At 34.7% G+C, this 26,404-nt stretch overlaps 3 protein-coding genes across 3 annotated transcripts; 2 read left to right on the forward strand and 1 right to left on the reverse strand.

The window, feature by feature from the left end:
- Positions 1-9,900: 9,900 nt before the first annotated feature.
- On the forward strand, positions 9,901-10,323 carry LOC127151154 (uncharacterized mitochondrial protein AtMg00810-like). Its single transcript, XM_051090571.1, has one exon. The coding sequence runs from the start codon at positions 9,901-9,903 to the stop codon at positions 10,321-10,323; it is 423 nt and encodes a 140-aa protein (XP_050946528.1).
- Positions 10,324-11,388: 1,065 nt separating this feature from the next.
- LOC103496380 (uncharacterized) lies at positions 11,389-12,338 on the forward strand. The gene is made up of 2 exons (XM_051090572.1): positions 11,389-11,883; positions 11,967-12,338. The coding sequence occupies exons 1-2, from the start codon at positions 11,389-11,391 to the stop codon at positions 12,336-12,338; spliced, it is 867 nt and encodes a 288-aa protein (XP_050946529.1).
- Positions 12,339-18,552: 6,214 nt separating this feature from the next.
- LOC127151155 (zinc finger BED domain-containing protein RICESLEEPER 2-like) lies at positions 18,553-20,263 on the reverse strand. Its single transcript, XM_051090573.1, has 3 exons — positions 20,116-20,263; positions 19,094-19,742; positions 18,553-18,841 (listed from the first exon to the last, which is right to left on the reverse strand). Exons 1-3 carry the CDS (start codon positions 20,261-20,263, stop codon positions 18,553-18,555), a joined length of 1,086 nt encoding a protein of 361 aa, XP_050946530.1.
- Between the last annotated feature and the right edge of the window lie 6,141 nt (positions 20,264-26,404).

Here is a 26,404-nt window from a genome sequence, read left to right on the forward strand (position 1 = left end):
GGAAATAAGCCTAAAATAAAATCCTAATTTGGGCCCTATCTAGTTTTAAAGAAATAAAATAAAAATAAAAGAATAAAATAAAATGCAAATACTAAAATCTGAACAATGACATAAAGCGGAAGCAAGATGATCCCTACGGCTTGCCACGGTCACTTATTGTCAGTCGCCAGCTTGCCCTTGCCCTTACCTCTACCTCTGCCTGAAAAATTAAACATGAAAGAGTGAGTATAAAAATATACTCAGTATGGGACCCACTACTAGTCCCGCTAGATGCCTGTTAACTTTCTATTAGAGTCTTGTAAAGTGGTTTCCCCTAAACTGGCACGTTCCCGAACATGTGCAATCTGTGATCCAGTAGAAACATATCTAGTCTTCGGTGACCCAAAGGAACACCTAGGACAAGTTGGTCTATAGTGTACCCAAAGGATACACTAAGACAATCGAGCTGTGAGTGACCCCGTCGAATCACTCATAATCATGTCTATGTCAATGTCATACTGGACTGGTGATCCTGTCGGACTACGCAGTCATAAAAAGGTGGTGATCCCAAGAGACACCCATGTGGGTACAACTCTAATAGAGTAAGCTTACAATAACCTTATCCATGCATGTAACATGTCATAACATTATCATAAACATGGCATAACAACAATCATAACATACTCATCCAAGATACCCTAATCATAAACATAACACAGTCGTCCTCATCAACATACCACTAGTCATCTCATAACATCAGTCATCAGCGTCAAACATCATTACAATGTCAGTCATTATTAGTAACGTCGAGTTATACAATTTAGCTATCATCTATGCATAACCACATACACATGCGATCTCTTAATTTCAATCGAAAATCTAGTAGTAGAGTCTCTTACCTGGAGATTAGCACACCGCAAAATTATCCTAACAGTCACAATCAAGCTCCCCAACAGTCAAGCCCTAAGCACAAATGAACCCAATGACTAAAATTAATAAATTAATTACTAATTGCCTAGGGTCCAATTCCAACTATCTCAACTTACCCAAAGTTACAGAAAATTCCAAATTTATCCTTGGTTTGGGAAAAATCTTCGGTTTAATCCCCCAATCGACCTATCATGAAAATAATTCAATTAAATCCATAATTAAATTCTTTAAGATCTAAACTTGATCTTTGTTGGGAAACAACCAAAATCCAAACAAAACATACCAAAATAGGTTAGGTGGCTCAAATGACTAGCAAAACAGGGGTGGCTCGGCTAAGGCTTTGAAAATGGCTCGGGTAGGGGCGGCTAGTGTAGGCGTGCGGTGAAGGTGTAGGTCGGGTTTGGTTCGCGGAGAAGGTGGCGTCGTTCAGGTTCAGTTTGCGGAGAAGGTGGCACAGTTCGGGTTTGGTTCACAGAGAAGGTAGTGCGGGTCGGGTTCGGCTCGGGTTTGTGGCTGATGGCGACGACGAACGGATAGATCCCTAATGCACGACGACTTGGCTCAAAGCGAACGGTGGATGAATCGCGGCTGAAGACGGAATAATCTGTGGCTAGGCTTCGGCTTGGTTGCTTCGGACGACTGGCTGACCAAGGCGACGGTGCAGCGGAGCTGAACAACGGCTAGGGTTGAGGTTGCAGCGGCCGACGGGTGGAAAGAATGGTGGTGGCGCAGCGGAGGAGCTAGGCGGCGGATAGGGTTGAAAAAAATTAGGATTTCCTTTTCTTTTTCTCAATGAAGAAGATGATTGATGTTCACAAGGTCTATTAAATAAAGAAAAAACTATTATTATTTTCCCTTTTTCCTATTCCTTAATTTATTCCAAAACAATCAAATTTTCTCTCTCTTCATTTAAAACCCACCAAATCTCCCTTTTTAAACTAATACTTCCACCTATCACATCAACATTTCTCTAACCAAATATCCTAATTATCTTTTCCCAAATAATAATTATATTTTCCATTATATAATTATTATTTTAAATTTCTTTCTCTCTCTCCACAAAATATCTTTCTCCAAAACAACTACTTACATAACCATAATATCTACCTCATAAGTATTCCCACTTCAATTAACAATTAATTATACAATCAAATATAATTAATCACATTCTCTCAAATACAAACAATTAGATATTTTTCAAAAATATCTAATAAGTTCCAATTAAATATCAGAAATTAAATAACACCCAAGATTTCAAAAATTATAACTTAAGATAATCGATATAAATTACCTTAAATTTTGGAGCATTACAATTAAAATAATGTGTTTGGCATTTTTCAACGTGAGCAAAACGGTGTCGGAGAAAGGTGTCTGTCTCGACATGCTTTCTTCTTATGTCGTTTTGTGCGTCAGCAACCCCCCAATTTCTTGTAGTGAGAGGACGTCTGTCATGCATGGCTTCAATGACTTGCTACGTTTGTCATGCATGGCTACCACGATTTGCATATCTTTAATGAAGCTATGCTTGCAAAGAAAAGTTTGAAGATTATCAGCTGACCTAATAGTCTTCTTGCTAAGGTTTTCCAAGGTAAGTTCTCAAACGGAAATTTTATGAGTCATGACCTATTTGATGCTTAGAAGACGTATTTTATGGAGAAGTGGTTTATTCAATAACGGATATAGGTGGAAGGTGGGCAACGAGTAATTAATCCAAATTGATGCTTAGCAAATATTTGCATGTCCATTCGCGTGCTTTGTTGACACTAGATTAGACTCGTGTATCATGCGAAAGTACGCAAGCTGCCTAGTTCTATGCCTAGTATCGTACTGTGTATGTAGAAACTGCTTATTGTCGTTCATGAGTGCCTCCAATGTTAGCACCATTAGACGTTTGGTCACTATAAACGCAGTTACGACTCCAATAAGGGTTTGTCGATCCATTTCAAAGTACCTATAATTTTCTAAGTGAATTATTACAATGTTCGTGTACATGGTGAAAAAATCCCTATTTGGCATAAAGTTAGTATATGGACTTGGGTTACATTTCATGTTTTAAAGAAATAATGAAAAATCGGAAAGACGTTTACAAAAGTGTAATATGACAATTGGTAACATCTGTGATGAGACGGAATGTGAAGAAACATATTTTTTTTTAACTTGTGTAAAATGTTTACTTTTCGTGAGTCATTGAAATTAAAACTTGTAAAAACAAATAAAAATAGTTTACTTTTTTAGTTTCAAGTTTCTTTTAACATGTGATGAAAAGTTAGACTAAAAAGTGTTTTAAAATAAATTACCTTATTCTAAGTGAAAAAAATTACCGGTGACATTTCAAAAAATAGTTTTACAATTATGTGTCATAATGAATGAAAAAATTTTAAAACAAAGAATTTGGTACAATTAAAATGATAGTATGTTTCCAAGCGTCGAAGTTTCATTTTGTTCACAACTTAGGACAATGAGTTCAAAACTTTTTACAATGTTGTCAAATTGAAAGTATAGTACGTTTCAAATGTTGTCAATTTAATTTTTTTAAGCAATTAAAACCAACAGACCAATTTTTAAACTTTTCAAAAGCAGAAAACCAATTTTAATGTGAAACTTTAATTTTTATTGCGTTTCAATTAAACAAATTCACATTTTGCGCCTATGCTTGGTATGAAACGGTACTATAGAATAATGGGAAATAATTTTATATTCAAATATTTTGTTAAACTAATGTGAGTCGTACTAATGAAATTCTTAAGATTGGGATGATAATTTGCAAAAGAAAATATAATGTCGTGCATGTAACAAAAAAGAATAAATTAAAAGTTTAAATGCATAGAATAGAAAAGGATAATACAAAAGTTATTCAATATATAGGTGAAATGTCCATAGAAAACCAAAAATTACAAAATTACAAAACCAAAATTTGTCCCATACAAATATAATTAAATTACACATTTGTAAGGAAAAATGAAACAAATGTACTACAAACGAACATTGAATCTAGAAACGACTAATAAGTAGTACCTCTTAGAAGGATGGGATGACCGCGGACGTTCTACCAAAACAAAATAAAGAGGTTAGGAAATGACAAAAACCAAAAACCAAAAACTATATATTTTAAATGGAGTTGAAATGAAGAAAAATAAAACAGAAGAAGAACGAGTGCACACATCGTATCTTGACGAATGCACCCGAAATGAAGATTTCAAAATGTAATACGTAAAAAATACATTCAAACGTAAAAAATTATTTTTGGAGAAACATGATTAGGAGACTCGGAGTCATGAAATCGGTTCAAAAATGTGGATCAGATTTCATAGTAGTGGAAACATCAATTAGGAGGAAATAAAAGAACAAAGAAAATGAAGAACAAAGTACAAGGTATAGACGACATGCAAAACAGCGAAGAAAATGCATGAAGAAAGTAAACATATTTAACGACATTAACACAAGATTCCTAATAGTTGAAACATCACTTAACATATTTGAAAATAGGTAAGGTACAATAACATTATCATTCAGCATACATTAGAAGATAAGGCATGTATTCATGGAAGGTTCCTAATAATATAGGAAGAACACAATGAACAAAGAAAGTACATTGGAAAACCATACAATGATAGGCCACAAAGTGATAGACAATGATGCAAAAAATGGAAACAAAAAAATAATCTCATACCAAAGACAAAGTAGCAAAAGACAGAAGAAGGGAGCAATAGAAGTTCGAAAATGCAAGGGAGCAATAGAAGTCCGAAAATGCAAGTGACAGTGTGAAAGCATATAGGGGTGGATGAGAGAAGTCCAAAAATGCAAGTGCTAAAACATAAGAGGAAAAGTGAATATATAGGGATGGATGAGAGAAGTTATGATGTCTTTAAAGACTACACACTAAAAGAAATTAGGAAATCTTTGTAAAATGACAGTGTGAAAGCATAGAAAAGTCACACATATGGTCAAACCCTAACCATTGCAAGCTACCATATTTAGCACAGAAAGGATAGATTGTCAAAAATATAGAAGGGACTAAACAATCTGCAACGAAAGACTTTGGGCGGCCAATATTTATCCCCTAAAATGTAGTCAGTACACACATGAATTGAGACTTTCTATTAATGAGTAGAAATAACATATACAAGTGAGTTTTTTATTAAGAAAAGTATATAATTAATTCACATTTCTTCGCAAAATCATTTTAGGGTAGTGTTGAATTTAAATTTGAATTTTAAATTTTATTATTTCAGCCAAATTTTATTATATCTGTATATAATATATCCGAAAATATTCCAACAATTATATTCTCTTTTTGACATTTAAATGAGATGATTTTGGTTTAATTGAATTTAACCTTTGTTAAAGTGTTCTTTGTCTAAAAGAATATATTTAAAATTAAAAGAGAAGTTTTATTTAAAAGAGAAGATAATGAATGAATATTTGATTCTACTATATTTAGGGAATCCCTTCAACTATCTCCAAGATATAAAATAAGTTCCTATTCTCTAGGGATCTTATTTTTTTAGAAGATACAAGTCGGGTTATATATGTTCTCTAAAGAGGGTTGAAATGTGTGCAAAAAAAATAGAGAGAAAAGTTTTAGGTGCTGAATACGAAGACGTAACTTCCGATTGATCATTGAAGCGGCAGCGACTGCAACGAAAGGTAGTTTATTTATCATGACTTCTGGAGCAACATGACTACCTAAAGTAGAGTTCTGCGGATGAGTAATATACAGAATGAATCTGTGGATAGTTTAATTAATAAAATCACTCATACACTCAGGGGGAGCCTGACCATCAGACGCTGTTGACGGGAGTCTTCTTTATTCCAGGAGGAGCCTGGAGTCTGATGTTAATACACATGTCATATAGTTATAGTATTGAGAAGTATACATAAGCTATATTGATGTTTTGATGTTTATGATGACTATTAATAAAATTACACATCTGAGTTGTGAGCAGCTCCCCAGACGTAGACAATATTTAGGGTTGTGAGTTGTGACCGAACTAGGTTAACAAAGTCTCATGTGTTACTCTCTTCTGATGTCTCACTAGTTATTACAAACATTATTAACTGCAGTCGTAACTGAAGGGTCCTTGATTATACTTTACTGTTTTTCTTTTGGTACCAGAGCGAGTTGAGAGATCATGGAGATAATCATAGAAGGACCATCTGCATCATGTCTGCCTGTTCTAGATGGTAAAAACTACTCATATTGGAAACCTCGGATGATCTTCTTCATTAAGACGCTAGATGGAAAAGCTTGGAGAGCTTTTGTGGCGGGTTATGATCCTTCTATGATTATAGTGAATGGTGTTTCGACTTCTAAACCTAAAGTTGATTGGACCGATGCTGAAGAGCAAGCATCCGTTGGGAATGCTAGAGCACTTAACGCAATATTCAATGGTGTTGACCTGAACGTTTTAAAGTTAATAAATTCTTGCAGTACAGCCAAAGAAGCTTGGAAAACCTTGGAGGTTGCGCATGAAGGCACTTCCAAAGTGAAGATTTAAAGATTACAGTTGATAACATCTAAGTTTGAGGCATTAAGAATGACCGAGGATGAATTAGTGTCTGGCTACAATAAGAGAGTGCTTGAAATCACAAATGAATCCCTGTTGCTCGAAGAAAAGATTCCTCACTCTAAAATAGTGCGGAAAGTACTTCGATCCTTGCCCAGAAAATATGATATGAAAGTTACTGCCATTGAGGAAGCCCATGACATTACGACACTGAGACTTGATGAATTGTTTGGCTTGTTGCTTACATTTGAAATGGCCGCTGCAGATAAAGAAAGTAAAAAAGGAAAGGAAATTGCCTTTAAATCCACACATGTAGATGAGGAGGCTGTAAGTGATACTAAAGCAAACATGGATGAGTCAATAGCCTTGCTAACGAAACAATTCACAAACGCCCTTCAAAAATTAAAAAATACGAATGCCACAGGTATAAATTCTCAAACCTCCAATCAGTATTGAAGAAGAAATGGTGATAGTCTTACAATGAGAAACAATGAAAATTCAGATAGAAGAAGTGATGGTTATATCAAGAAAAGGGAAGGTGACAGAAGGATTTTCAGATGTAGAGAATGTGGAGGTGTTGGTCATTATCAGGCAGAATGTCCTACATTCCTGAGAAAACAGAAGAAGAACTTTTGTGTCATACTGTCAGATGAAGAATCTGGTGATAGCAGAGATGATCACGACAACATAAATGCCTTCAAAATACAAATTACTAATGAGAACACTAATGATGAAAGTGAATGTTCTGAAGAAAGCAAAAGTGATGAACTAACAATTGAGAAACTTGAAGCTTTATGGAAAGAAGATTGTAAAGTAAGGGCGATACAAAAAGAAAGGATACAAGATCTTATAGAAGAAAACGAACGTTTGATGTCGTAATATCCTCTCTAAAGTTAAAAATGAGAGAAGTTCAAAATGAGAATGGTCAAATTCTGAAATCCGTTAAAATGCTAAACTCAGGAACGGAGAATCTAGAATCAATACTTAAGTCTTGACATAATGGTTCACAGAGACATGGGTCGGGACTTGTGGCTTCTGCAGGAAAACTTAAAACTACATCAGAAATCAAGTTTGTTCCTGCCTCAATGGGTGTTGAACATGAAACGACTCATACTGAGACTGGCATCAGGACTACTGTTAAAACTCTTGGGAGAACGTGTTACTATTGTAGTCGAAAAGATCATATCAGGCCAATTTGTTATAAATTAAGACGAGATCAGCTGCGTCAACAGAAATACTGGAATAGGAGTCATGCACAACCTCGCACGGTTTGGAGAATTAAAACTGCTGAAAGATGTAAGATTGCCTTTACATCCGTTCAGACCACAGATGATGCGTGGTGTCATCGGACATGTTATCTTTGGCGATGGTGCAAAAGGAAAAATTATAGCTAAAGGAAACATAGACAATAATAACTTACCTCGCCTAAACGATGTTAGGTATGTAGATGGACTAAAAGCAAACTTGATCAGTATAAACCAACTGTATGATCAAGGCTACAAAGTTAGTTTTGATGATGTTGGTCGTGTTGTAATGAATAAAGAAAATCATATTTGTATGAGTGGTAAATGACAGACTGATAAATGCTATCACTGGAACTCAAATATGTCAGACACTTGCCAGTTAACAAGATCAGATCAAACATGGCTATGACATAAAAAGCTGGGGCATGTCAGTATGAGAGGCTTGGAAAAGATTATAAAAAATGAAGTTATTGTAGGAATTCCTAATCTAGACGTAAATGGAAACTTCTTCTGTGGAGATTGTCAAATTGGTAAGCAGACAAAGTCTACTCATAAAAGTTTGAAAGAATGTTATACTAACAGAGTCTTGGAATTGCTACATATGGATCTTATGGGTCTAATGCAAACAGAAAGTCTGGGAGGAAAGAGGTATGTGCTGGTAGTAGTTGATGAATACTCAAGATATACTTGGGTCTACTTTCTCAAAGGTAAAACAGATACTGTTGAAATATGTAAAAATCTATGTTTGAAGCTACAACGTGAAAAATTGAAGAAAATAATCAGGATCTGAAGTGATCATAGTAAAGAATTTGATAATGAAAGCTTTAACAGCTTTTGTCTACTAGAAGGAATACACCATTAATTCTCTACACCTATAACTCCTCAACAGAATGGTGTAGTAGAAAGAAAGATCAGGACGTTACAAGAAATGACACGTGTTATGATACATGCCAAAAATGTACCTCTATGTTTTTTGGCAAAAGCTATAAATACTGCCTGTCACATTCATAACAGAGTAACTATTAGATCTGGAACGACTGTTACACTTTATGAACTTTGGAAAGATAGAAAGCCAAATGTTAAATACTTTCATGTGTTTGGAAGTGCATATTATATCTTAGCTGACAAGGAATACTGCCACAAATGGGATGCTAAGTCATAACAAGGAACCTTTCTCGGGTACTCTCAGAATAGTCGTGCCTATAGAGTTTTCAATAACAGATCTGGGAGTGTTATGGAAACAATCAATGTAGTTATAAATGACCTCGATTCAGCTATCAAACAGATAAATGATGAGGAAGATGAGACTCCAAATATGTTTGAAGCTAGAATTATTGACAGTGTAGAAGTTCTTAAAGCTGATAACCTATCTGATGATTCTGGCAAAAGTTTAGAAAAATCATCAGAGGAAAATATCACTAAGAAATCAGAACTAATTTCGTCTGCTCATGTGAAGAAAAATCATCCAGCAAGCTCTATTATAGGTGATCCGTCAGCTGGGATGCAAACCAGAAGGAAAGAAAAGATTGATTACATGAAGATGGTTGCTGATTTATGTTATATTTCCACCTTTGAACCTTCTAATATTGACTCTGCTCTCAGGAATGAGTACTGGCTAAATGTTATGCAAGAGGAGCTACTCCAATTCAAATGAAACAATGTCTGGACATTAGTGTCAAAACCAGAAGGTGTAAACGTTATCACTACTAAATGGATGTTCAAAAATAAAACTGATGAAGCTGGATGTGTGACGAAAAATAAAGCCAGACTAGAGGCTCAAGGGTATACTCAAGTTGAAGGTATTGACTTTGATGAAACGTTTGCTCCTGTTGCTCGACTTGAAGCCATTCGATTATTACTTGGTATATCATGCATACAGAAATTTAAATTGTATCAGATGGATGTAAAGAGTGCCTTCTTAAATGGATACTTGAATGAGGAGGTTTATGTTGCTCAACCAAAAGGTTTTGTTGATTTTGAGCACCCGAAGCATGTGTATAAGCTTAATAAAGCCTTATGTGGACTAAAGCAAGCTCCGAGAGCTTGGTATGACCGATTGACTATGTACTTGAGAGGTAAAGGATATTCCAGAGGAGAAATTGACAAGACCTTGTACATACACAGGAAATCTGACCAACTTTTGGTTGCTCAAATTTATGTTGATGACATCATTTTTGGAGGATTTCCTCAAGATCTAGTAAATATATAATTTCATTAATGTCATGCAGTCAGAATTCGAAATGAGTATGGTTGGAAAGCTTTCATGCTTTTTGGGACTTCAAATTAAGCAAAAGAATGATGGCATTTTCATATCTCAGGAAAAGTATGCCAGGAATATGGTCAAAAAGTTTGGTTTGGAACAAGCTCGAAATAAGCGGACTCCAACTGTGACACATGTTAAACTTACAAAAAACACTGAAGGTGTTGAAGTTGATCACAAACTTTATAGGAGTAAAGTAGCCAACCTATTATACTTAACAGCAAGTCGACCTGACATAGCTTATGCTGTGGGAATATGTGCTTGTTATCAGGCGGATCCCCACATCACTCACCTAGAAGCTGTTAAACGAATTCTTAAATACGTTCATGGGACCAGTGACTTTGGAATGATGTATTCATATGATACCACCCCCACTCTAGTTGGATATTGTGATGCTGACTAGGCAGGTTCAACTGATGATCGTAAAAGTACGTCTGGAGGTTGCTTCTTTTTAGGAAAAAATTTAATCTCTTGGTTAAGTAAGAAGCAAAACTGTGTTTCTTTATCTATAGCTGAAGCTGAAAATATAGCTGCAGATCATCTTAAGTCGTTACAATTCTGTAGTTGATATAACAGTTGAAATTTCTCATCGGTTACTCGAATCTTATTCGTCATGGTGGAAACTCGCAAGGGGTCTTATGTGCCTAAGAAGTCTGAAAATGCACCTAATGTCATCACCTCTTTGCTTCCTCCAGTACAACATGAAAGGGTAAGAGGTCGCCAGTTCAAAAGTACTCCTCCCTGGAGACCTTATCGGCTTCCATCTGAGAAAGTGCAGGGAGAGGCCTCCAGTAGGTTGCAGGATTATTTACGTTCTGAGGCGGTGCCTGAAGTTAGTAAGTCTGTTGCTCCTGTTTCTCCTGCTGTGCATGCACATCGAGCTTCTACGACCACTGGATTCAGATGATCAATATGATGTTCCGTTAATCCGATTGTTAAAGAAACCCTCAGGGCCAGTTATATCTGAAAAGCTTCCTTCTGAACCCCCGGGTTCCATTCACTCTCAAGAGAGTTCATCAACAGAAGGGATATTTATTCCAACTCCGGGAGGCCCTCGACGCTCACCAGCTATACCTTCAGGTCATTCTCCCTCTGTTCACCCTCCTCGATCAACACTACCTGCTTCAAAACCTGATGCAGTGCCTGCAGACATTCCCGGATTCTCTACTACAACACATAAGGAACAGACTGATGTTTCTCGAAAGGATGATCAGTGTGCTTCTTTTAACCAGGTTGACATACCTCCTGAGGACATTCCTCCTCCTACTGATGATCTCATTGCTCTACCATCTGAAGGAAAGCCAGACTCTCCTAAAGGTTCTAAACCTCTAAAGAGAAAATCTCAACAGGCTAGGCAAAATGTCACCACGAAAACAGGCAGAAAAAAATTCCTGTGAATATTCGATCTGTTCCCATTGATGGAATTTCCTTTCACCACGAGGAAAGTGTTTAACGCTGGAAGTTTGTGATGCAGAGGAGAATTGCCGATGAGGTAAATATATCTGACAAACACCAATCCTACATGAGTATCATGGACCTTATCCATAAGGCTGGTTTGGAAAAAACTATCTCGAATGTTGGTCCTTTATATCCCCAGTTAATTAGAGAATTGATCGTCAATCTGCCTGATGTGTTTAATAATCCGAGTAGTGCTGATTATCAGACGGTGCATATTAAAGGGTTCAAATTTGTGATTTCTCCTGCTGTGATAAATGGTTTTCTTGGGAATACTATTGATATTGACTGCTCTCCATCATGTCCTACTACTGAGGTTCTAGCTACTGTCTTATCTGGAGGGACCTTGTCCACATGGCCTGTGAATGGAATTCCTGCGACTGCTCTCAGCGTCAAGTATGCCATTATACACAAGATTGGCATTACCAATTGGTTCCCTTCCTCACATGCCTCCAGTGTATCTGCTACTTTAGGTACATTTTTGTATCAAATTTGTAATGATGATAAAGTACATACGGGTGCCTTCATTACAATCAACTGTTGAGACATGTTGGGTCATTTGGGGTCAAGGTTCCCATTGCTCTTCTGCAGTTGTTCTCCAGTCTGCTACTTCACCTAAATGGAGCGGTGCTTACTGCAACTAATGCTCCTGAACCTGAACCTAAGACAATTGCTCTTAGTTACAGACTCTTTCAAGGTGATATGTCTGATATTGACCATGATGTGCATCCGACTCAGGGTCCACGTATTTTTGACACTACTGACTGGGATGAGTCTGCTAAAGGCTTTTATATGGATCGGGAGTTGGCTGCCCGCATTGTAAATTCCTTGGCTGCTGAATCTCGTGCACTGACTACCTTCATCACTCTGTTATCTGAACGTCAATTAGAGGTTGATGCTCTTCTTCGACATTTGAAGTCTTTGGCACCATCCACTAGTCGTCAGCAACCATCATCTGGTTAATATCTTTTCTGGTTCAAAGGGGGAGTGGAGATGTGGAGATGTGGTGAAATGAGTTGAAGATGTTTTTTGGGTCATGAAGTTGTGAGATTGAAGCTGTGAGAATTTTTTTTTTATGTTTTCTCTAGCAGAAGGTTAATGTTGTTCTGACTCTATTCTTTTGATGATTGTAGTTCTTGTTTTGTGACAGATGTAGTTTGATAATTTCTTTTGACTCCTGAATGAAATGTCTTCTGTCTCAGTAAGAACTGAAGCCTGTGGATGATTGAAATGACTTCGTGGTACTGCAACTGTTGAACCAGAAAAGAAATTTTTTTAGACAAAAGAGGGAGTTTGTTGAAGTGTTCTTTGTCTAAAAGAATATATTTAAAATTAATAGAGAAGTTTTATTTAAAATAGAAGATAATCAATGAATAATTGATTCTCCTATTAGGGAATCACTCCAACTATCTCCAAGATATAAAATAAGTTCCTATTCTCTAGGGATCTTATTTTTTTAGAAGATACAAGTCGGGTTATATATGTTCTCTGAAGAGGGTTGAAATGTGTGCAAAAAAAAATAGAGAGAAAAGTTTCGGGTGCTGAATACGAAGACGTAACTTCCGATTGATCATTAAAGTGGTTGCAGCTGCAATGAAAGGTAGTTTATTTTTCATGACTTCTGGAGCAACATGACTACCTAAAGTAGAGTTCTGCGGATGAGTAATATACAGAATGAATCTATGGATGGTTTGATTATTAAAATCACTCATACACTCAAGGGGAGCCTGACCATCAGACGCTATTGACAGGAGTCTTCTTTATTCCAGGGGGAGCCTGGAGTCTGATGTTAATACACATGTCATATAGTTATAGTATTGAGAAGTATACATAAGCTATATTGATGTTTTTATGTTTATGATGACTATTAATAAAATTACTCATCTGAGTTGTGAGCAGCTCCCCAGACGTAGGCAATATTGGCCAAACTGGGTTAACAAAGTCTAATGTATTACACTCTTCTGATGTCTCACTAGTTATTACAAATATTATTAACTGCAGTTGTAACTAAAGGGTCCTTGATTATACTTTACTGTTTTTCAACCTTCCTTCTTTTATCATTTCAATCATTAAATAAAAGTGTCATTGTAGCATTGCTAGGAGATTGATGTAGCTTGTTTCTTTATCCGCTTACAATTGTTGTATAAACATGCAATATTTAATTTATAGTTTTTTTTTTAATTTAGAATAAATTTACAACTGTGAATTTTGTTATATTTGCGAGAAACAATTTTCAAGTTCTAGGAGATGGAAGACATATATATCCATCATTAAAGGTTTGTTCAAATAGTGGTTCACAACCTAAATGGAGTTTGTTTTTTAAAATATTTCAATCAAACTTTGCATAATGATTTAAGAAGGGAGTTATTTTATCCATAAGTCAGTACTCATTGTAAACTCTACTAAACATTAGATTCATAAATTTGATTCATGGATATGACCTATTAAACTGATAAAACATTCATAACTTTTTTATTATCTTCTCATTTCAGAATGAAATCCAATGAGTTGAATATTAGTGATTCTAGCAGGAGGGGATGGTAACTCCACACTGAGAGATAATACTTTTAGTGGCAGGAGATTGTAAATAAGACTGAAACTTTGGATCTTTTTTGTATTGACAATAACATGATCTATATTGCCTCACCACGTCACAACAAGATGATGATGGCGTCATTGACATTGTGTATGCCAAAAGACATACTCTAGTCTTATTTGGGTCGCATGTCGCCGCGTTCGTCAATTGAGCTTCTTTTACAAATGCCACCAACACTAACACCAATAGGAAAAAACTTGTCACTGAACAAACATTCTTCATTTTAGAGGATTTTATCTTGAGAGGGCACTTATATGTGTGTGAGAAAGAAAAAGAATTGGATTATATTGTATTGGCTAAATGATTCAACCTTTATTTTATAGATTCATATCATGGAAGATTATTTTCCTTTTTAAGAAAAATATTAGTTAATGATGTTTTGTTATTCACGTGCTATATGTTGTTGGAATATTTGTTAATGTTAATTTAGCTTATTATAGTAATTTGGTTGTGAAACTGGTTAAAGGTTGTTGGTTTTGTTTAAACAATCTATCTAATTTTTGCTCTATCTTTTAACATTTTGCAAGTCATTTCTCAATTCAAGACTATTTTGATTCTTACATAATCATCTAGCAGAACAACTAGTTGTAATATATAATTAACAACATGAAGATTTTTCTTTTTTTAGTTAGAAAAGCTTACATACTCTTGTGTCAAGAAAAAAAGTTTTTTTCTTAGTTTTTGCGCGTCAACATAGATATGAAATTGTTTACATTCTATGATCATGAAGATATATATGTATTTTAAAACTAATAATCATTTTGAAATCTCTCAAGTGTTTTTCTTGTCGTTCTATATTAACAATATAATATGTTTCTCAACGTGAGAAAGACACTTTTGACATGAGCTTGTTCTTTGCTTTCCCTTTTATGTTTTGGTTGTGAACTCTGGTTTTTTTTTTTTTTTTTTAATGTTGGTTTTGTTTTGTTTTTGCTTGACTTCAGGCCAAAATGCTTCTTTTTATAATACATTGTTAGGATGATGGAGATAAAATTCTATAGGAAGCACACACATTTTATATGTAATTTTAACTTTAGTCAAAATTGAAGGAAAATGCTCATAATTAATTTCCTCAACGTTTCTTTATGCATTTGGGTTGGGTCTTGGGGTATATCTGTCGCCAACACATATTTATATTAATAGAAATATGTGTATTAAGTTTTGTTTTTAGAGAGCAACCCCAAACCATAAGAAAAATACTCGTAGATCAACGACAAATTAAAATTGGAGTTGACGCCAAAGGTTGTGAGTGTGAGTTTGGAACTTTAAGTAGAACTTATAATTGCAAAAGACTGGATGTAATCTCGAGCTTGAGGCGAACCAATATAATTTTTTCGATGTCATTCTCTATTTCTCTTCTCTTGATTATTTTGATAATCTTATTATCGATATATTTTTTCACTCTAACAAGTGAAAGCGAGAATTTTAGATATAATTTGGTTTCCGCCTTTTGTTTATATTCAAGCATAAATTCTCAGAAGTTAGCGGAGGATATTTTGGAAGTCGTACCGAAGTATACTTTTTTTTTTGTACAGATAACCTTAAATATAAATAAACATAAATTCTCACGCAATTGTGTTGTTATGAATTGGAGTCATAGTCAAGAAGTTAGTAGAGGATATTTTGGAAGTCTTACCAAGGTAAACATTTTTTTTTTTTTTGGTAAAGTATGTAACGTCCTAGGTCCAAGATCCGAACTTTCAATTAAGTAGAAATAAAAGTAAAATGTATTCTGCAATAATCCTAGTTAATTTGTTCACAGCATCTTTGGGTCAATATGTAATGCCCCCAAAATTAAGATAATTTTGAAGTCAATTATCTTAGTTTTGTTTAATTAGATTTAATTTATTGGGCGTTATTTTGAATTCATTTTTGATTTTTGTGAGAATTAAAATTAATTAAATATTTGTTGGATGAATATTTAATTAATTAGAGGTTTTGGCATGTGGTGTTTATTGAGTTTTTGATTAAATGGAATGTTATGAGGATTAAGTAAAGTTGTTGATTTTTAGTGTTGTTGAAGTTGAATTAAATTAAATAATTATGGATGTTATTTAATTAAATTGTGGGATGGAAAGTTTGTTGGTGATTTTATAATTATATGTATATGTGGAAATATATATATAATTATTATGTGAAAAGAAAAGATAATTATATTTGTTGAAATATAATTATTTAAAGAAAAGATAATTGTATTTTAGAGAAAGATAAATAATAATTAATTATTGTGAAAGATAATTAATTATTTTGGAGAAAGATAAATAATAATTAATTATTTTAGAAGATAATTAATTAATTTGGAGAAAGATAAATAATAATAAATTATTGTAGAAGATAATTAATTATTTTGGAGGAATATAAATAATAATTAATTATTCTGCAGAAAGATAAATAATAATTAATTATTATGGAAGATAATTAATTATTTTGAAAAATGATAAATAATAATTAATTATTGTGGAAGATAATTAATTATTCTGCAGAAAGATAAATAATAATTAATTATTGTGAAAGATAATTAATTATTTTACAGAAAGATAAATATTGTTTCTGGAGTAGAGTTGTTATGGTAAGGATAAGATAATTTAGGTTGAAAGTTATAAGTCATTTATCGGAAAAGATTTGATTGATTAAATTAATTGAGGATTTAAGTTAATTTGAGATTTTGGAGGAAAAAGTTGGTTTTGGTGAAATTTAGGGGTGTAATTGGGTCGGGTTTTCTTCAAAACCGACCCGACCCGAAATGTACGGTTAATTCTGAAATCCGACCCGACCCACATTCAAGTCGGGCCGGGTCGTTTTTTTTTTTTTTTTTTGCACTTATCTCCTCTGCGGTAATTTAAAAATTCACATTAGATAATAATCTTCATTTGGCAGAAGCACTCTAACATTTTCATTTCAATTTTTTTTAGAAAAATTAAGGAAGGAAGAAAAACCCCTCTTCTAGAACAGAAACTGAAATCTTTAGCTAGATTGTTTAAAAAGCATGAACTTCCACTCTAAACAAACCTCTACTTAACTGAGAGATAAGTGATGGAGATAGGAAAGAATGGGGTGTTTGTCAAATTAAGTATGTCACACTAAAGCTGCATGTTCAGAACAATACCAAGGCTTGAATCAGGTTTTTCAAACGGCACAATTTCTCCAACACTTGAAGCACTTGGAAACATAGCTTCATCATCCACTATTTCACTGGGTTCTGATGACTTCTCACTCCATATAATCTGTCTCCTTGCTTTGTCAATAGTTAGCACCTCTTTCTTACAGACAACAGGTGACTAATAGAGAAGGAAATAAGAAATTTAGTGTTAAGGTAAGAACAATCAAACTTAAGTTTGAAACAATTTTCTTTTTGCACTTCGGGTTTCAAATACTTCAGAAGCAGGCAATTTTAGTGCAACTAGTCAAAGAAACAGAATAATTAAGAAGGAAATGACGTTATTTACTTATCTATCCATGTTTAAGGGCAAGCAAGTAACCAAATTGTTTCTGAAACCTTGAAATCTCAACTCTAAAGTCTAATTCTTGAGAGAGAAAGAGACCCTGCAATATCGTAATACAACCATACTTACAAATCTGCAATAATCCCCATTACATTTCCTCCCCACCATTTTCAAACCAACCCCCCAGCCCTATTCTCCGACGCTATCATGTTTCACAATCCTATTTCAATATTTGTTTTAACATTTCAACGTAATTTTGATTCCATTTCAGTCTCTCAAATAGTCCTTCGATTTCAAATTGCCAAGTAGCTAGAATATTATTTATGGGTTCCATCAATTTAAGATCCATGATTGTAGACCAAAATTTATGTACATATTTTAGACGAGATGAATTCACCCATGATACAGAGATTTATCCATGAATTCACCCTCAAGAACACTTACAGAGATTTCATCATGTTGAAGGTCAATGGTGTTGTCTCTTTGGTTCCTTGATTTATGTGCTAATCGGCTCACCTTGCCACTTGTTAGATACCGATGTACATCCCTTATTGAACGAAGTGCATGTCCATTTCCCTGATCAATGTAAGACTGCAAACAGAAGTTCATTTGTTAATATTCATGTTGTTTAACATGTCACTAGCTTTAAGGCACTAAATAGATAAATGAAAATAATACTGCAAAGTGTAAACAAAAGTTCATTAAATCTCATTTGACTTGAGGGTTCAAAATAATACTGCAACATTAGAATCAATCACAAAGATCCAACTAATTATTTATCTTAAAATGAACAGAGTTTACAATTGTGAAGGTATGAATTTATGAACATCTTCACGAGACCACCTTGTTCGTGAAGATTCGATATTTAACAAGTTAACAATTTTAAAAAAATGTAAATAAAGATTTGAGAGTAGGGATTTAAAGTAAACCATAGAGTCATTATTCAAATTCTCAAATGCAGCTTCCATCTCCTTTCCTATGTTTATGAATTCTAGATCAAAATGATAAACAGTTAGCTTATATGGGATAATTGAAAATTTTAAATGCGTACTTCAAAAAGAATATTACCTTCATCAATTTCTTCAGCCCCGTCAATTTCTTCAGCCATGTCTTCCAAAGGTTTAGACTGAATCCAATTCTAAGCACAAATAAGTGCCTCTGCAGTTTCAGGAGTTAAAGAACTTCGAAAAGAATCTAACACCCGTCCTCCAGTGCTAAAGGCAGACTCAGAAGGCATAGTTGATATAGAAATACTGTAGATGTCCCTAGCTACTTGGCTAATGATCTTAAACCGAGAGAAATTCACCTTCCACCAAGTTAGCAAATCTAAATATTCATCGCCCATACAATCTATACGAGCCTCATCCAGATAACGAGTCACCTCTGTTTTAGCATCATCTAAACATGTTTTGTTACTTTGTTTAAATCTATCATGAACAGTAGCATGTGCCTTATAAGATCCACTAGATGAGATAGAAGGTATTTCACTTTGACTTTGAAAGCCAAATCCTTCGATAGGTGTACATGATTGTGTTTGTGAATATTTTTCTTTTGACATTCTCATATAATAATCATCACACAATCGACGAAATGCTTCTTCAACCTTATTCGTCCATATTTTTGCACAATCTTCCTCCAAAAATTCATTAAAACAATAATTCACATAAGCTAGCTTGTACCTAGGGTCAAGAACTACAGAAAGATACAATAATAAATTGGTCTTCTCACTTGTAGTTATACCCCAATACTTGTTGAATTTTGTCTGCATGCTTAATGTCATTTGACTCAATAATGCATTCTCATACGATGAGTATTCACAAATTATTTCTTGCTTCAAACAAAGTTCATGAAAAATAATGTTTGAAGTCCCAGACATAGATGCAGAAAACTTCATTGTTACCTCTGAAAAAGTCTTTAGGAACTTTAGAAACACTTTTGCATTATCCCAATCTTCAGTAGTAGGAATATCATCCTTTGGCAAATAACTAGGGTCATGCTCCTCCAATCTTTCAAAAGTCTTTTGACACTTAATTGCTCCATCCAACATAGTAAAAGTATAATTCCATCGTCTCGGAACATCCATTGTAAGACAATTTTTTGTTGACATCTTATCTTCTTTAGCAAAATCTTTAAATATTTGCAATCTAGCAGGACATGACCTAACATACTTCACAGCATTTCTGATTCGAATGATAGACACATGCAAATCTTTTAAGGCATCACTAACAATTAAATTAAGATAATGAGCACAACATCTAATGTGAATAAATTCACCATCCAACACCAACCCATTTCTGCCTTTAAACTTTTTAACCAAGTAGGCAATGGCTACATCATTTGAACTCGCATTATCAACCGTTACAGTAAAGAGCCTATCAATACCTCAACCTTCTAAGCACTTTTCAATGGCTCTACCTATGGTATCTCCTTTATGATTAGCTACTTGACAAAAGTTCAAAATTCTTTTGTGAAAGTTCCAATCATCATCAATGAAATGAGTCGTTATAACCATATAATTAATATTTTGCACAGAAGTCCACGTATCCGTTGTTAAACAAACTCTTTGGCCACTTCGAGTTAATGCATTTTTAAATTTTTTTCTCCTTCATATACATTTGAAAACAATCTTTTGCAACGGTTACTCTTGATGGAATCAAAAATTTTGGATTTAATGCCCGACAAAATTGGTGAAACCCTTAACTTTCTACGAACTTAAATGGCAATTCATCCAAGATAACCATCCTAGCAAGCATTTTTCTACAATTTTCTTGAGTGAATGATGCAGCCATCAAACTACTTTCAAAATCTCCCTCTCCTTCAACATTATCTTTCAATGGATTTACATACATCTTACATTTATCTAAATATCTTTTTAAATTAGTGGTACCATTTCTTTTGGAATCACAAGCATATGAAGCCCCACAATGTTTACAAGCAGCCCTAGGATATTTAGGATCACATCCTTCTACTTTTATAAAATGTTCCCATACCGATGATGGTGGTTTAACCGATTTTTTTTTTCCTAACACTGGACTAGAACAACTCTGATTTGAATTCTTGTCTACCGAGAATGAAGTCATCCTAATAATCATCAAACAAAACACATAGAAAATTAAGGAAAAGCGTACCAATACTGTAAAAGAGAAAGAAACAAAGAAAGGCAGTACTCTAAATGTTATTATATAAACAAACTTTTCCAAAGCAAAATTTTCACATCCCATTAGTTCCTAAAATACTCAAGTTCTTCCGGTTACTGTTTTCCTTTTTTTTTTTTTTTTGGGATAAGAAACAATTTCATTGATGAATGAAATATCCAAAGAGATACAAAAGAAACAGTATCATTTTTCATTGTTAATGTTAGTCCGCTTACTGTGGCATAACATCCAATTAGTGAGATGAGAAGTGTTAAGGTCGTCAGATCAACAAGAAAGAAAACAAACGAATTGCAAATTGTTCAAGCGAAAGTTGAATATAAGCAAAAACTCCACATTATTTCACTAGTTCACTCCATCATTAATTCATAGTCCCAGAATTCCGCATTCTAAGACCTTTTAAGGCAAAATTCAAATCAAAATACCAATTACACTCCATTTATTCTAGATTTCATGATTCAAAGTCAGGTAAAGTACTTAAAAGAACAAAACGAAAGTATAAAGCAGCAAAATTACCCATTCCCAGAGCATAAAGTTCAACCTCATCAGCAAAAACAAAGAAGTCATCCTAATAATCATCAAACAATTTCGTTTCCAGCTTAATAATATAATAACAGCAGCTGAGGGCACACAACACATTGGATAAACATTATTTACCCTTTTAATTAAGTTAATTTAACCAACAATCCTTTTCTACGTGTTTTATTTTTTAGAGAATAATAACTAAAGGGTCATCCAATTCAATACTAAACAACCCATCTTGAACACACCACCACAAGAAAGAATAATAATTACCACTGTTTATTTTTCATGGCTTTAATTTTGTGTTTTTATTTTGGTGAAGGGATGATAATTAGTATATCTTAATATATATATATATATATATATATATATATATATATATATATATATATAGTATACTAAGAATTTAGTTTGAAAAGATATTTGGTGAAGGGATGATAATTAGTATATAGTATACAAACTTCCTTGGTCAATGAAAATTTAGCAGCAAACACCTATTCGCCACAAAATAACAAATTAAGAAACTAAATCTCACTCAAACACAATGCTTTCTCCAATCTCCATGGAAGAGTTTTATAGATAAAATAACAAAACAAGTAGAATTCTTCTACAACAAAAGAACTAAACCGAAAGCAACATATTTCACAGAAAGGATTCAACAATACAAAGGATTCAACAATACAAAGGATTCAACAAATGAAATTTAAACAAAGAACAATACAAAGGATTCAACTCCGTATATAAGAGCATTAAATCAAGATGAACAAATAAAACTTACAAAAAAGTAAATCAAATTTAAAGATAGGGAATATTGGAGAACCAACCAAATTGCTATGTAGAAACAGAGAGGATAAAAAACAATCGTAATTTCTTTTTTACCCAAACTAAATCAAATCCTATTTCTCTCTTTTCTTTTTTACCCTTCAGTACTCTTTTCTTTGTTAATTTCTTCATATCATTTACAAGAACCCAAATTACATTGGTCCCTGTCCCTATACAGCCATACCAAAGATTCCATACCCCTCAAGTTAAGATAATTCCATCAGAAACAAGAACCCAGATGGCAATAACCCCAAATAAACAGAAAAAAAACCCAAAATGATACAAGCTGTAATTTAAAAATTAAAAAGATGATAATAAAGAGAAAGGGACAGACAGAGAGATAAAGCAGTATGTGGGACAGTGTGGAACTTACAGGCGATGACGATGGAGTGGCGAAGTGATGAAGACGAAGAGATAGATGCCGACGCCGATGCAGACGAAGGACATTATTTAAAATGCTAGTTAACAAACGCCAGACGAAGAGCTGAAGACTGAACAAGAGTCGAAGAGGAGAGGAAATGAATTAAAACGCCAGAGGTATTTTAACCCAATCGGTTATTTTAAACCCGACCCGACCCGAACCGAATTAAATCGGGTCCGTTCAGTTCAGTAACACTATTGTTACTAACCGGTCTAACCAAAGCCGAACCGAATCGGATTGGGTTGGGTCGGTTTTTTTCACCCCTAGTGGAATTAGATTTAATTGAGTATATATATATATATATATATATATATATTTTTAATTAATAATTTGAATTTATGACGAAATATAATTATATTTGTTTGGTAAAGAAGATAATCCATGAGGAGAGAGATAGTTGATTTGATTGAACGAAAATGATATATATTTATTTAGAAAAGAGAATAATGGTTTAAATAAATATATATGTTTATTGTAGATTTTGGTGAGAGAAAAATAATAATAATAATAATAATAATAATAATAATAATAATAATAATAATAAAGCTTTATTATTATTATTATTAATGGTTATAAATGCCTAAGATTTTGTGCATTTAAGGCATTTATTAAGGAAAGATAATGTGAATAAAGATATATGTAAATTTTTGGTATTATATATATATATATATATATATATTCTAAAAGGAAAAGAAAATAATAATAATAATAAATATTATTGTTATTATTTAGGTCTATAAATAGCATTTGAATGCTTAAGTTAGAAAGAAAAAGAAAAAGAAAAAGGTTCTTCATTTTCTTCTCTAAGATAACCTCTGTTGTTGCCACCTCACTAGTTTTAGTTGTGATTAGTCTCTAGAAAGCTTGAGAATTTAAAGTGATGAATTTTTCCATCAAGGATAAGAGAATTTTTCAAACCCTGGTAAGCTAATAAAATTAAATTAATATTTTGTTAATTTAATTTTGGATCTATTCGGGGTTTCTTTAAAGGTTCAATTGGCTAATTTTATAAGATTTAAATTTTGGATTTTCTCAATCTGTTGAATTAGTTTCAACCCCAATTTTTTAGAAAGTTAATTAATTTGGAAGAATTTTTTGGATGTTAACCAATTGCTAATTTTATTAATTAAGATACTAAGTTTTTTCTTTTATGATTAGGATCAAGCTAATTGGAGAACTTTTACTGTTGGCTAGGGAGTACTTTGTTTGACTAAAATCTCCAGTAAGAGATTCTCCTACTAGACCTTCGAACTGAATTTGAGAGACCGCATGTTATTATGATTATGCATTGATGGTAGCTAAAATGCACAACTTGAAGCTATTGATAATGACTGTCATTATACTGATGATTGATGATGATGACTGATGTTATGTTATGACTAGTAGTATGTTGATGAGGACAACTGCATTATGTTTATAATTAAGATATTTGGATAAGTATGTTATGATTGTTATGTTATGCCATGTTTATGATAATGTTATGACATGTTACATGCTATGGATGAGCGTTCTGTTAATGTAACGCCCCGAAGCTCGAGGTAAAAATTTTAGCATTTTAAGTGAATTTTAATAATATAATATTAATTATATTATTAGTCTTGGGTATTATTGTCATTTCAATTTTAATGTTAATATTTTTCCTTTTACTATTTACTTAATATAAATATTAATATTATTATTTAATATTATTATAACTAATTAGTATTGATGTTTTATTATAAATTATTTTTTTTTATAATTATTTAATATTAATATTTTAATATTAATTATATTTATTTTGTTTTAATATATATATATATATATATATATATATATATATAATAAATTTTTTTTTTTAAAGAGAACCCTAAAGGCGCGCGTTTCCCCCCCGACTTCGTCTTCTTCTTCCTCGTCTTCACGAACGCTGCAGCCGCCGCACGTTGCCTCATTTTTCTGCGGCAGTGGAAGCCCGACCGTCGTCCGAACTCCGCCAGTTCTTTGCCTTGCCGTTCGACGCCTCACCTTCACCTTAGTTTTCGTTCGGTTTCGCCGTCGGCCCTTCCAAATCTCCACTTCGTACCCAGCAAACGCCAACGCCGCCACTGTCCGTTCGCAATCACCGTCGTGCATCCCCTCCGTTGGCCGTCCGCCGCGTTGAAGTAGAGTCGGTCGTCGGACTCCTCCAAGCCGCGAAGCATTTCGTCGTCGAACGCCGAAGATCGATGTTCGTGGTCGCCCCGGTTCCAAGCTGACCCGACCCGAGACCCATTTCCAGCCGAGCCGCGAGCCACAAGCATTTCCAGCCGAGCCGCGAGCCCCAAGCCGAGAGCCGAGCCAAGCCGATGATCAAGCCGAGCCGAGCCGAGCCGAGGACCGAGCCGAGCCGAGCCGAGCAGAGCGGAGGACCGAGCCGAGCCGAGCCGAGCCGTAAACTGATCCAAGCCGAGCCGAGCCGCGAGTTGGCCAACCCAAGCCCCGAGCCAAGCCGAGCCGAGCCGCACACCTCCAAGCCAAGCCGAGCTCCCTGTTTACCGAGCCACCTAAGCCTTCCCTCCTCCACTCCGAGTCACGGTGAGTTCTCGGTAAGGATTGTTTTGATGATTTCCCTAATGTTGCTATATCCGATTCGAGTTGAATATTGGAATAAGATTTGGTCCTACCTTTTATTCCTTGAAGGTATTAAGGAGTTGACGTATAAGTTCTCGGGTTCCGCGGCAGGCTTGGTTGGAGATAGCTTTCTTTTCCTTGGGTAAGTCAACGGATGTTGCTTAGGACCATTTAAAATGACTTCTACTAGTATCATCGATTAAAACCTTTGTGTTTTCGTTTAGGTGGATCCGTTGAGCATGGACTCGATCGAGGGGCATAACCGAATTTCAGGTAAGGGTTTTCCTACTACTGGACCTCGGATCGAGGCTGAAAACGTAGTAATCCACAGGGGATTACACGTTAGTGACTGTACTGAATAACTGTATGTGTGTTGACTGTTAAGCACTGTTATTATATTTTGTCTGATGTAAAGGTACTGTGACTGCTAATTTTAGATTGGGATTTTATGTTGATGGACCTTGAAGTTACGGTTCAGTATGTAGTAATCATTGGTCTGGATGTTGATCATGGAGTTTGGACGGGGAAGGACAGTGAGTCCGGTTATGGTTGGTTAGTTGATTGGGTCTAGGGTTTTCCCTAATGGTGTGCGAATTGGTGACGCGTATAGCAACTGAGGGTGTAGTTGTTTAAACCTATACTATCTGACTGACAAAGCCTATGGCGGAACTGTAATATGAATGCCGTTGGGGTGAATGTTGTAGACGGTTTAGTATGGACTGAGGGGTAACGGTTAGCTTCATCTATGGGGTAGTGTGCCTTACGGATATGTGCATCCTTCGGGAGCACTAGACTAATATGTGCATCCTTCGGGAGCACTAGACTGATGTGTACATCCTTCGGGAGCACTAGACTGATGTGTGCATCCTTCGGGAGCACTAGACTGAGATGTGCATCCTTCGGGAGCACTAGACTGATAGGTGCATCCTTCGGGAGCACTAGACTGATGTGTGCATCCTTTGGGAGCACTAGACTGATATGTGCATCCTTCGGGAGCACTAGACTGATATGTGCGTTCTACGGAACCACTAGACTGTTATGTAGGGTACCCCCAAATAGGAAGTTAACTGTTGTCCCCTAACGGGCCCAGTAGTGGGTCCCTTACTCGGTATGTTTATACTCACCCTTTTCTCTTCTTTAACTTTTCAGGTAAGGGCACAGCGAGGGGCAGACCGACGAAAGGCAGGAAGGATGCGTGAAGACCATATGGACGCGTCTGGTTTTCTTATTGCTTCCGCTGATGTTTTTTTTTGTTAGAATATGTGGTTTTGTGATTTTGAGTTGATAACCTGAGTTTTTATTTGAAACTTTTGTGACTGTGATTTAAAATAGGGCCCGATACTGTTTTTTGTAATATTTCTAACGTTTTAAGAAATCGTAACCGGTCCGTTATGAATTTTATGTTGTGTGGTCGAGTTTTGGTATTGAGTAGTGACCTCAGCTTAGTCCGGAAAGTTGGGTCGTTACAGTTGGTATCAGAGCCTAAG

The sequence above is a fragment of the Cucumis melo genome, chromosome 10 (assembly GCF_025177605.1).
Source record: "Cucumis melo cultivar AY chromosome 10, USDA_Cmelo_AY_1.0, whole genome shotgun sequence".
In the NCBI taxonomy this organism is placed as follows: Eukaryota; Viridiplantae; Streptophyta; class Magnoliopsida; order Cucurbitales; family Cucurbitaceae; genus Cucumis; species Cucumis melo.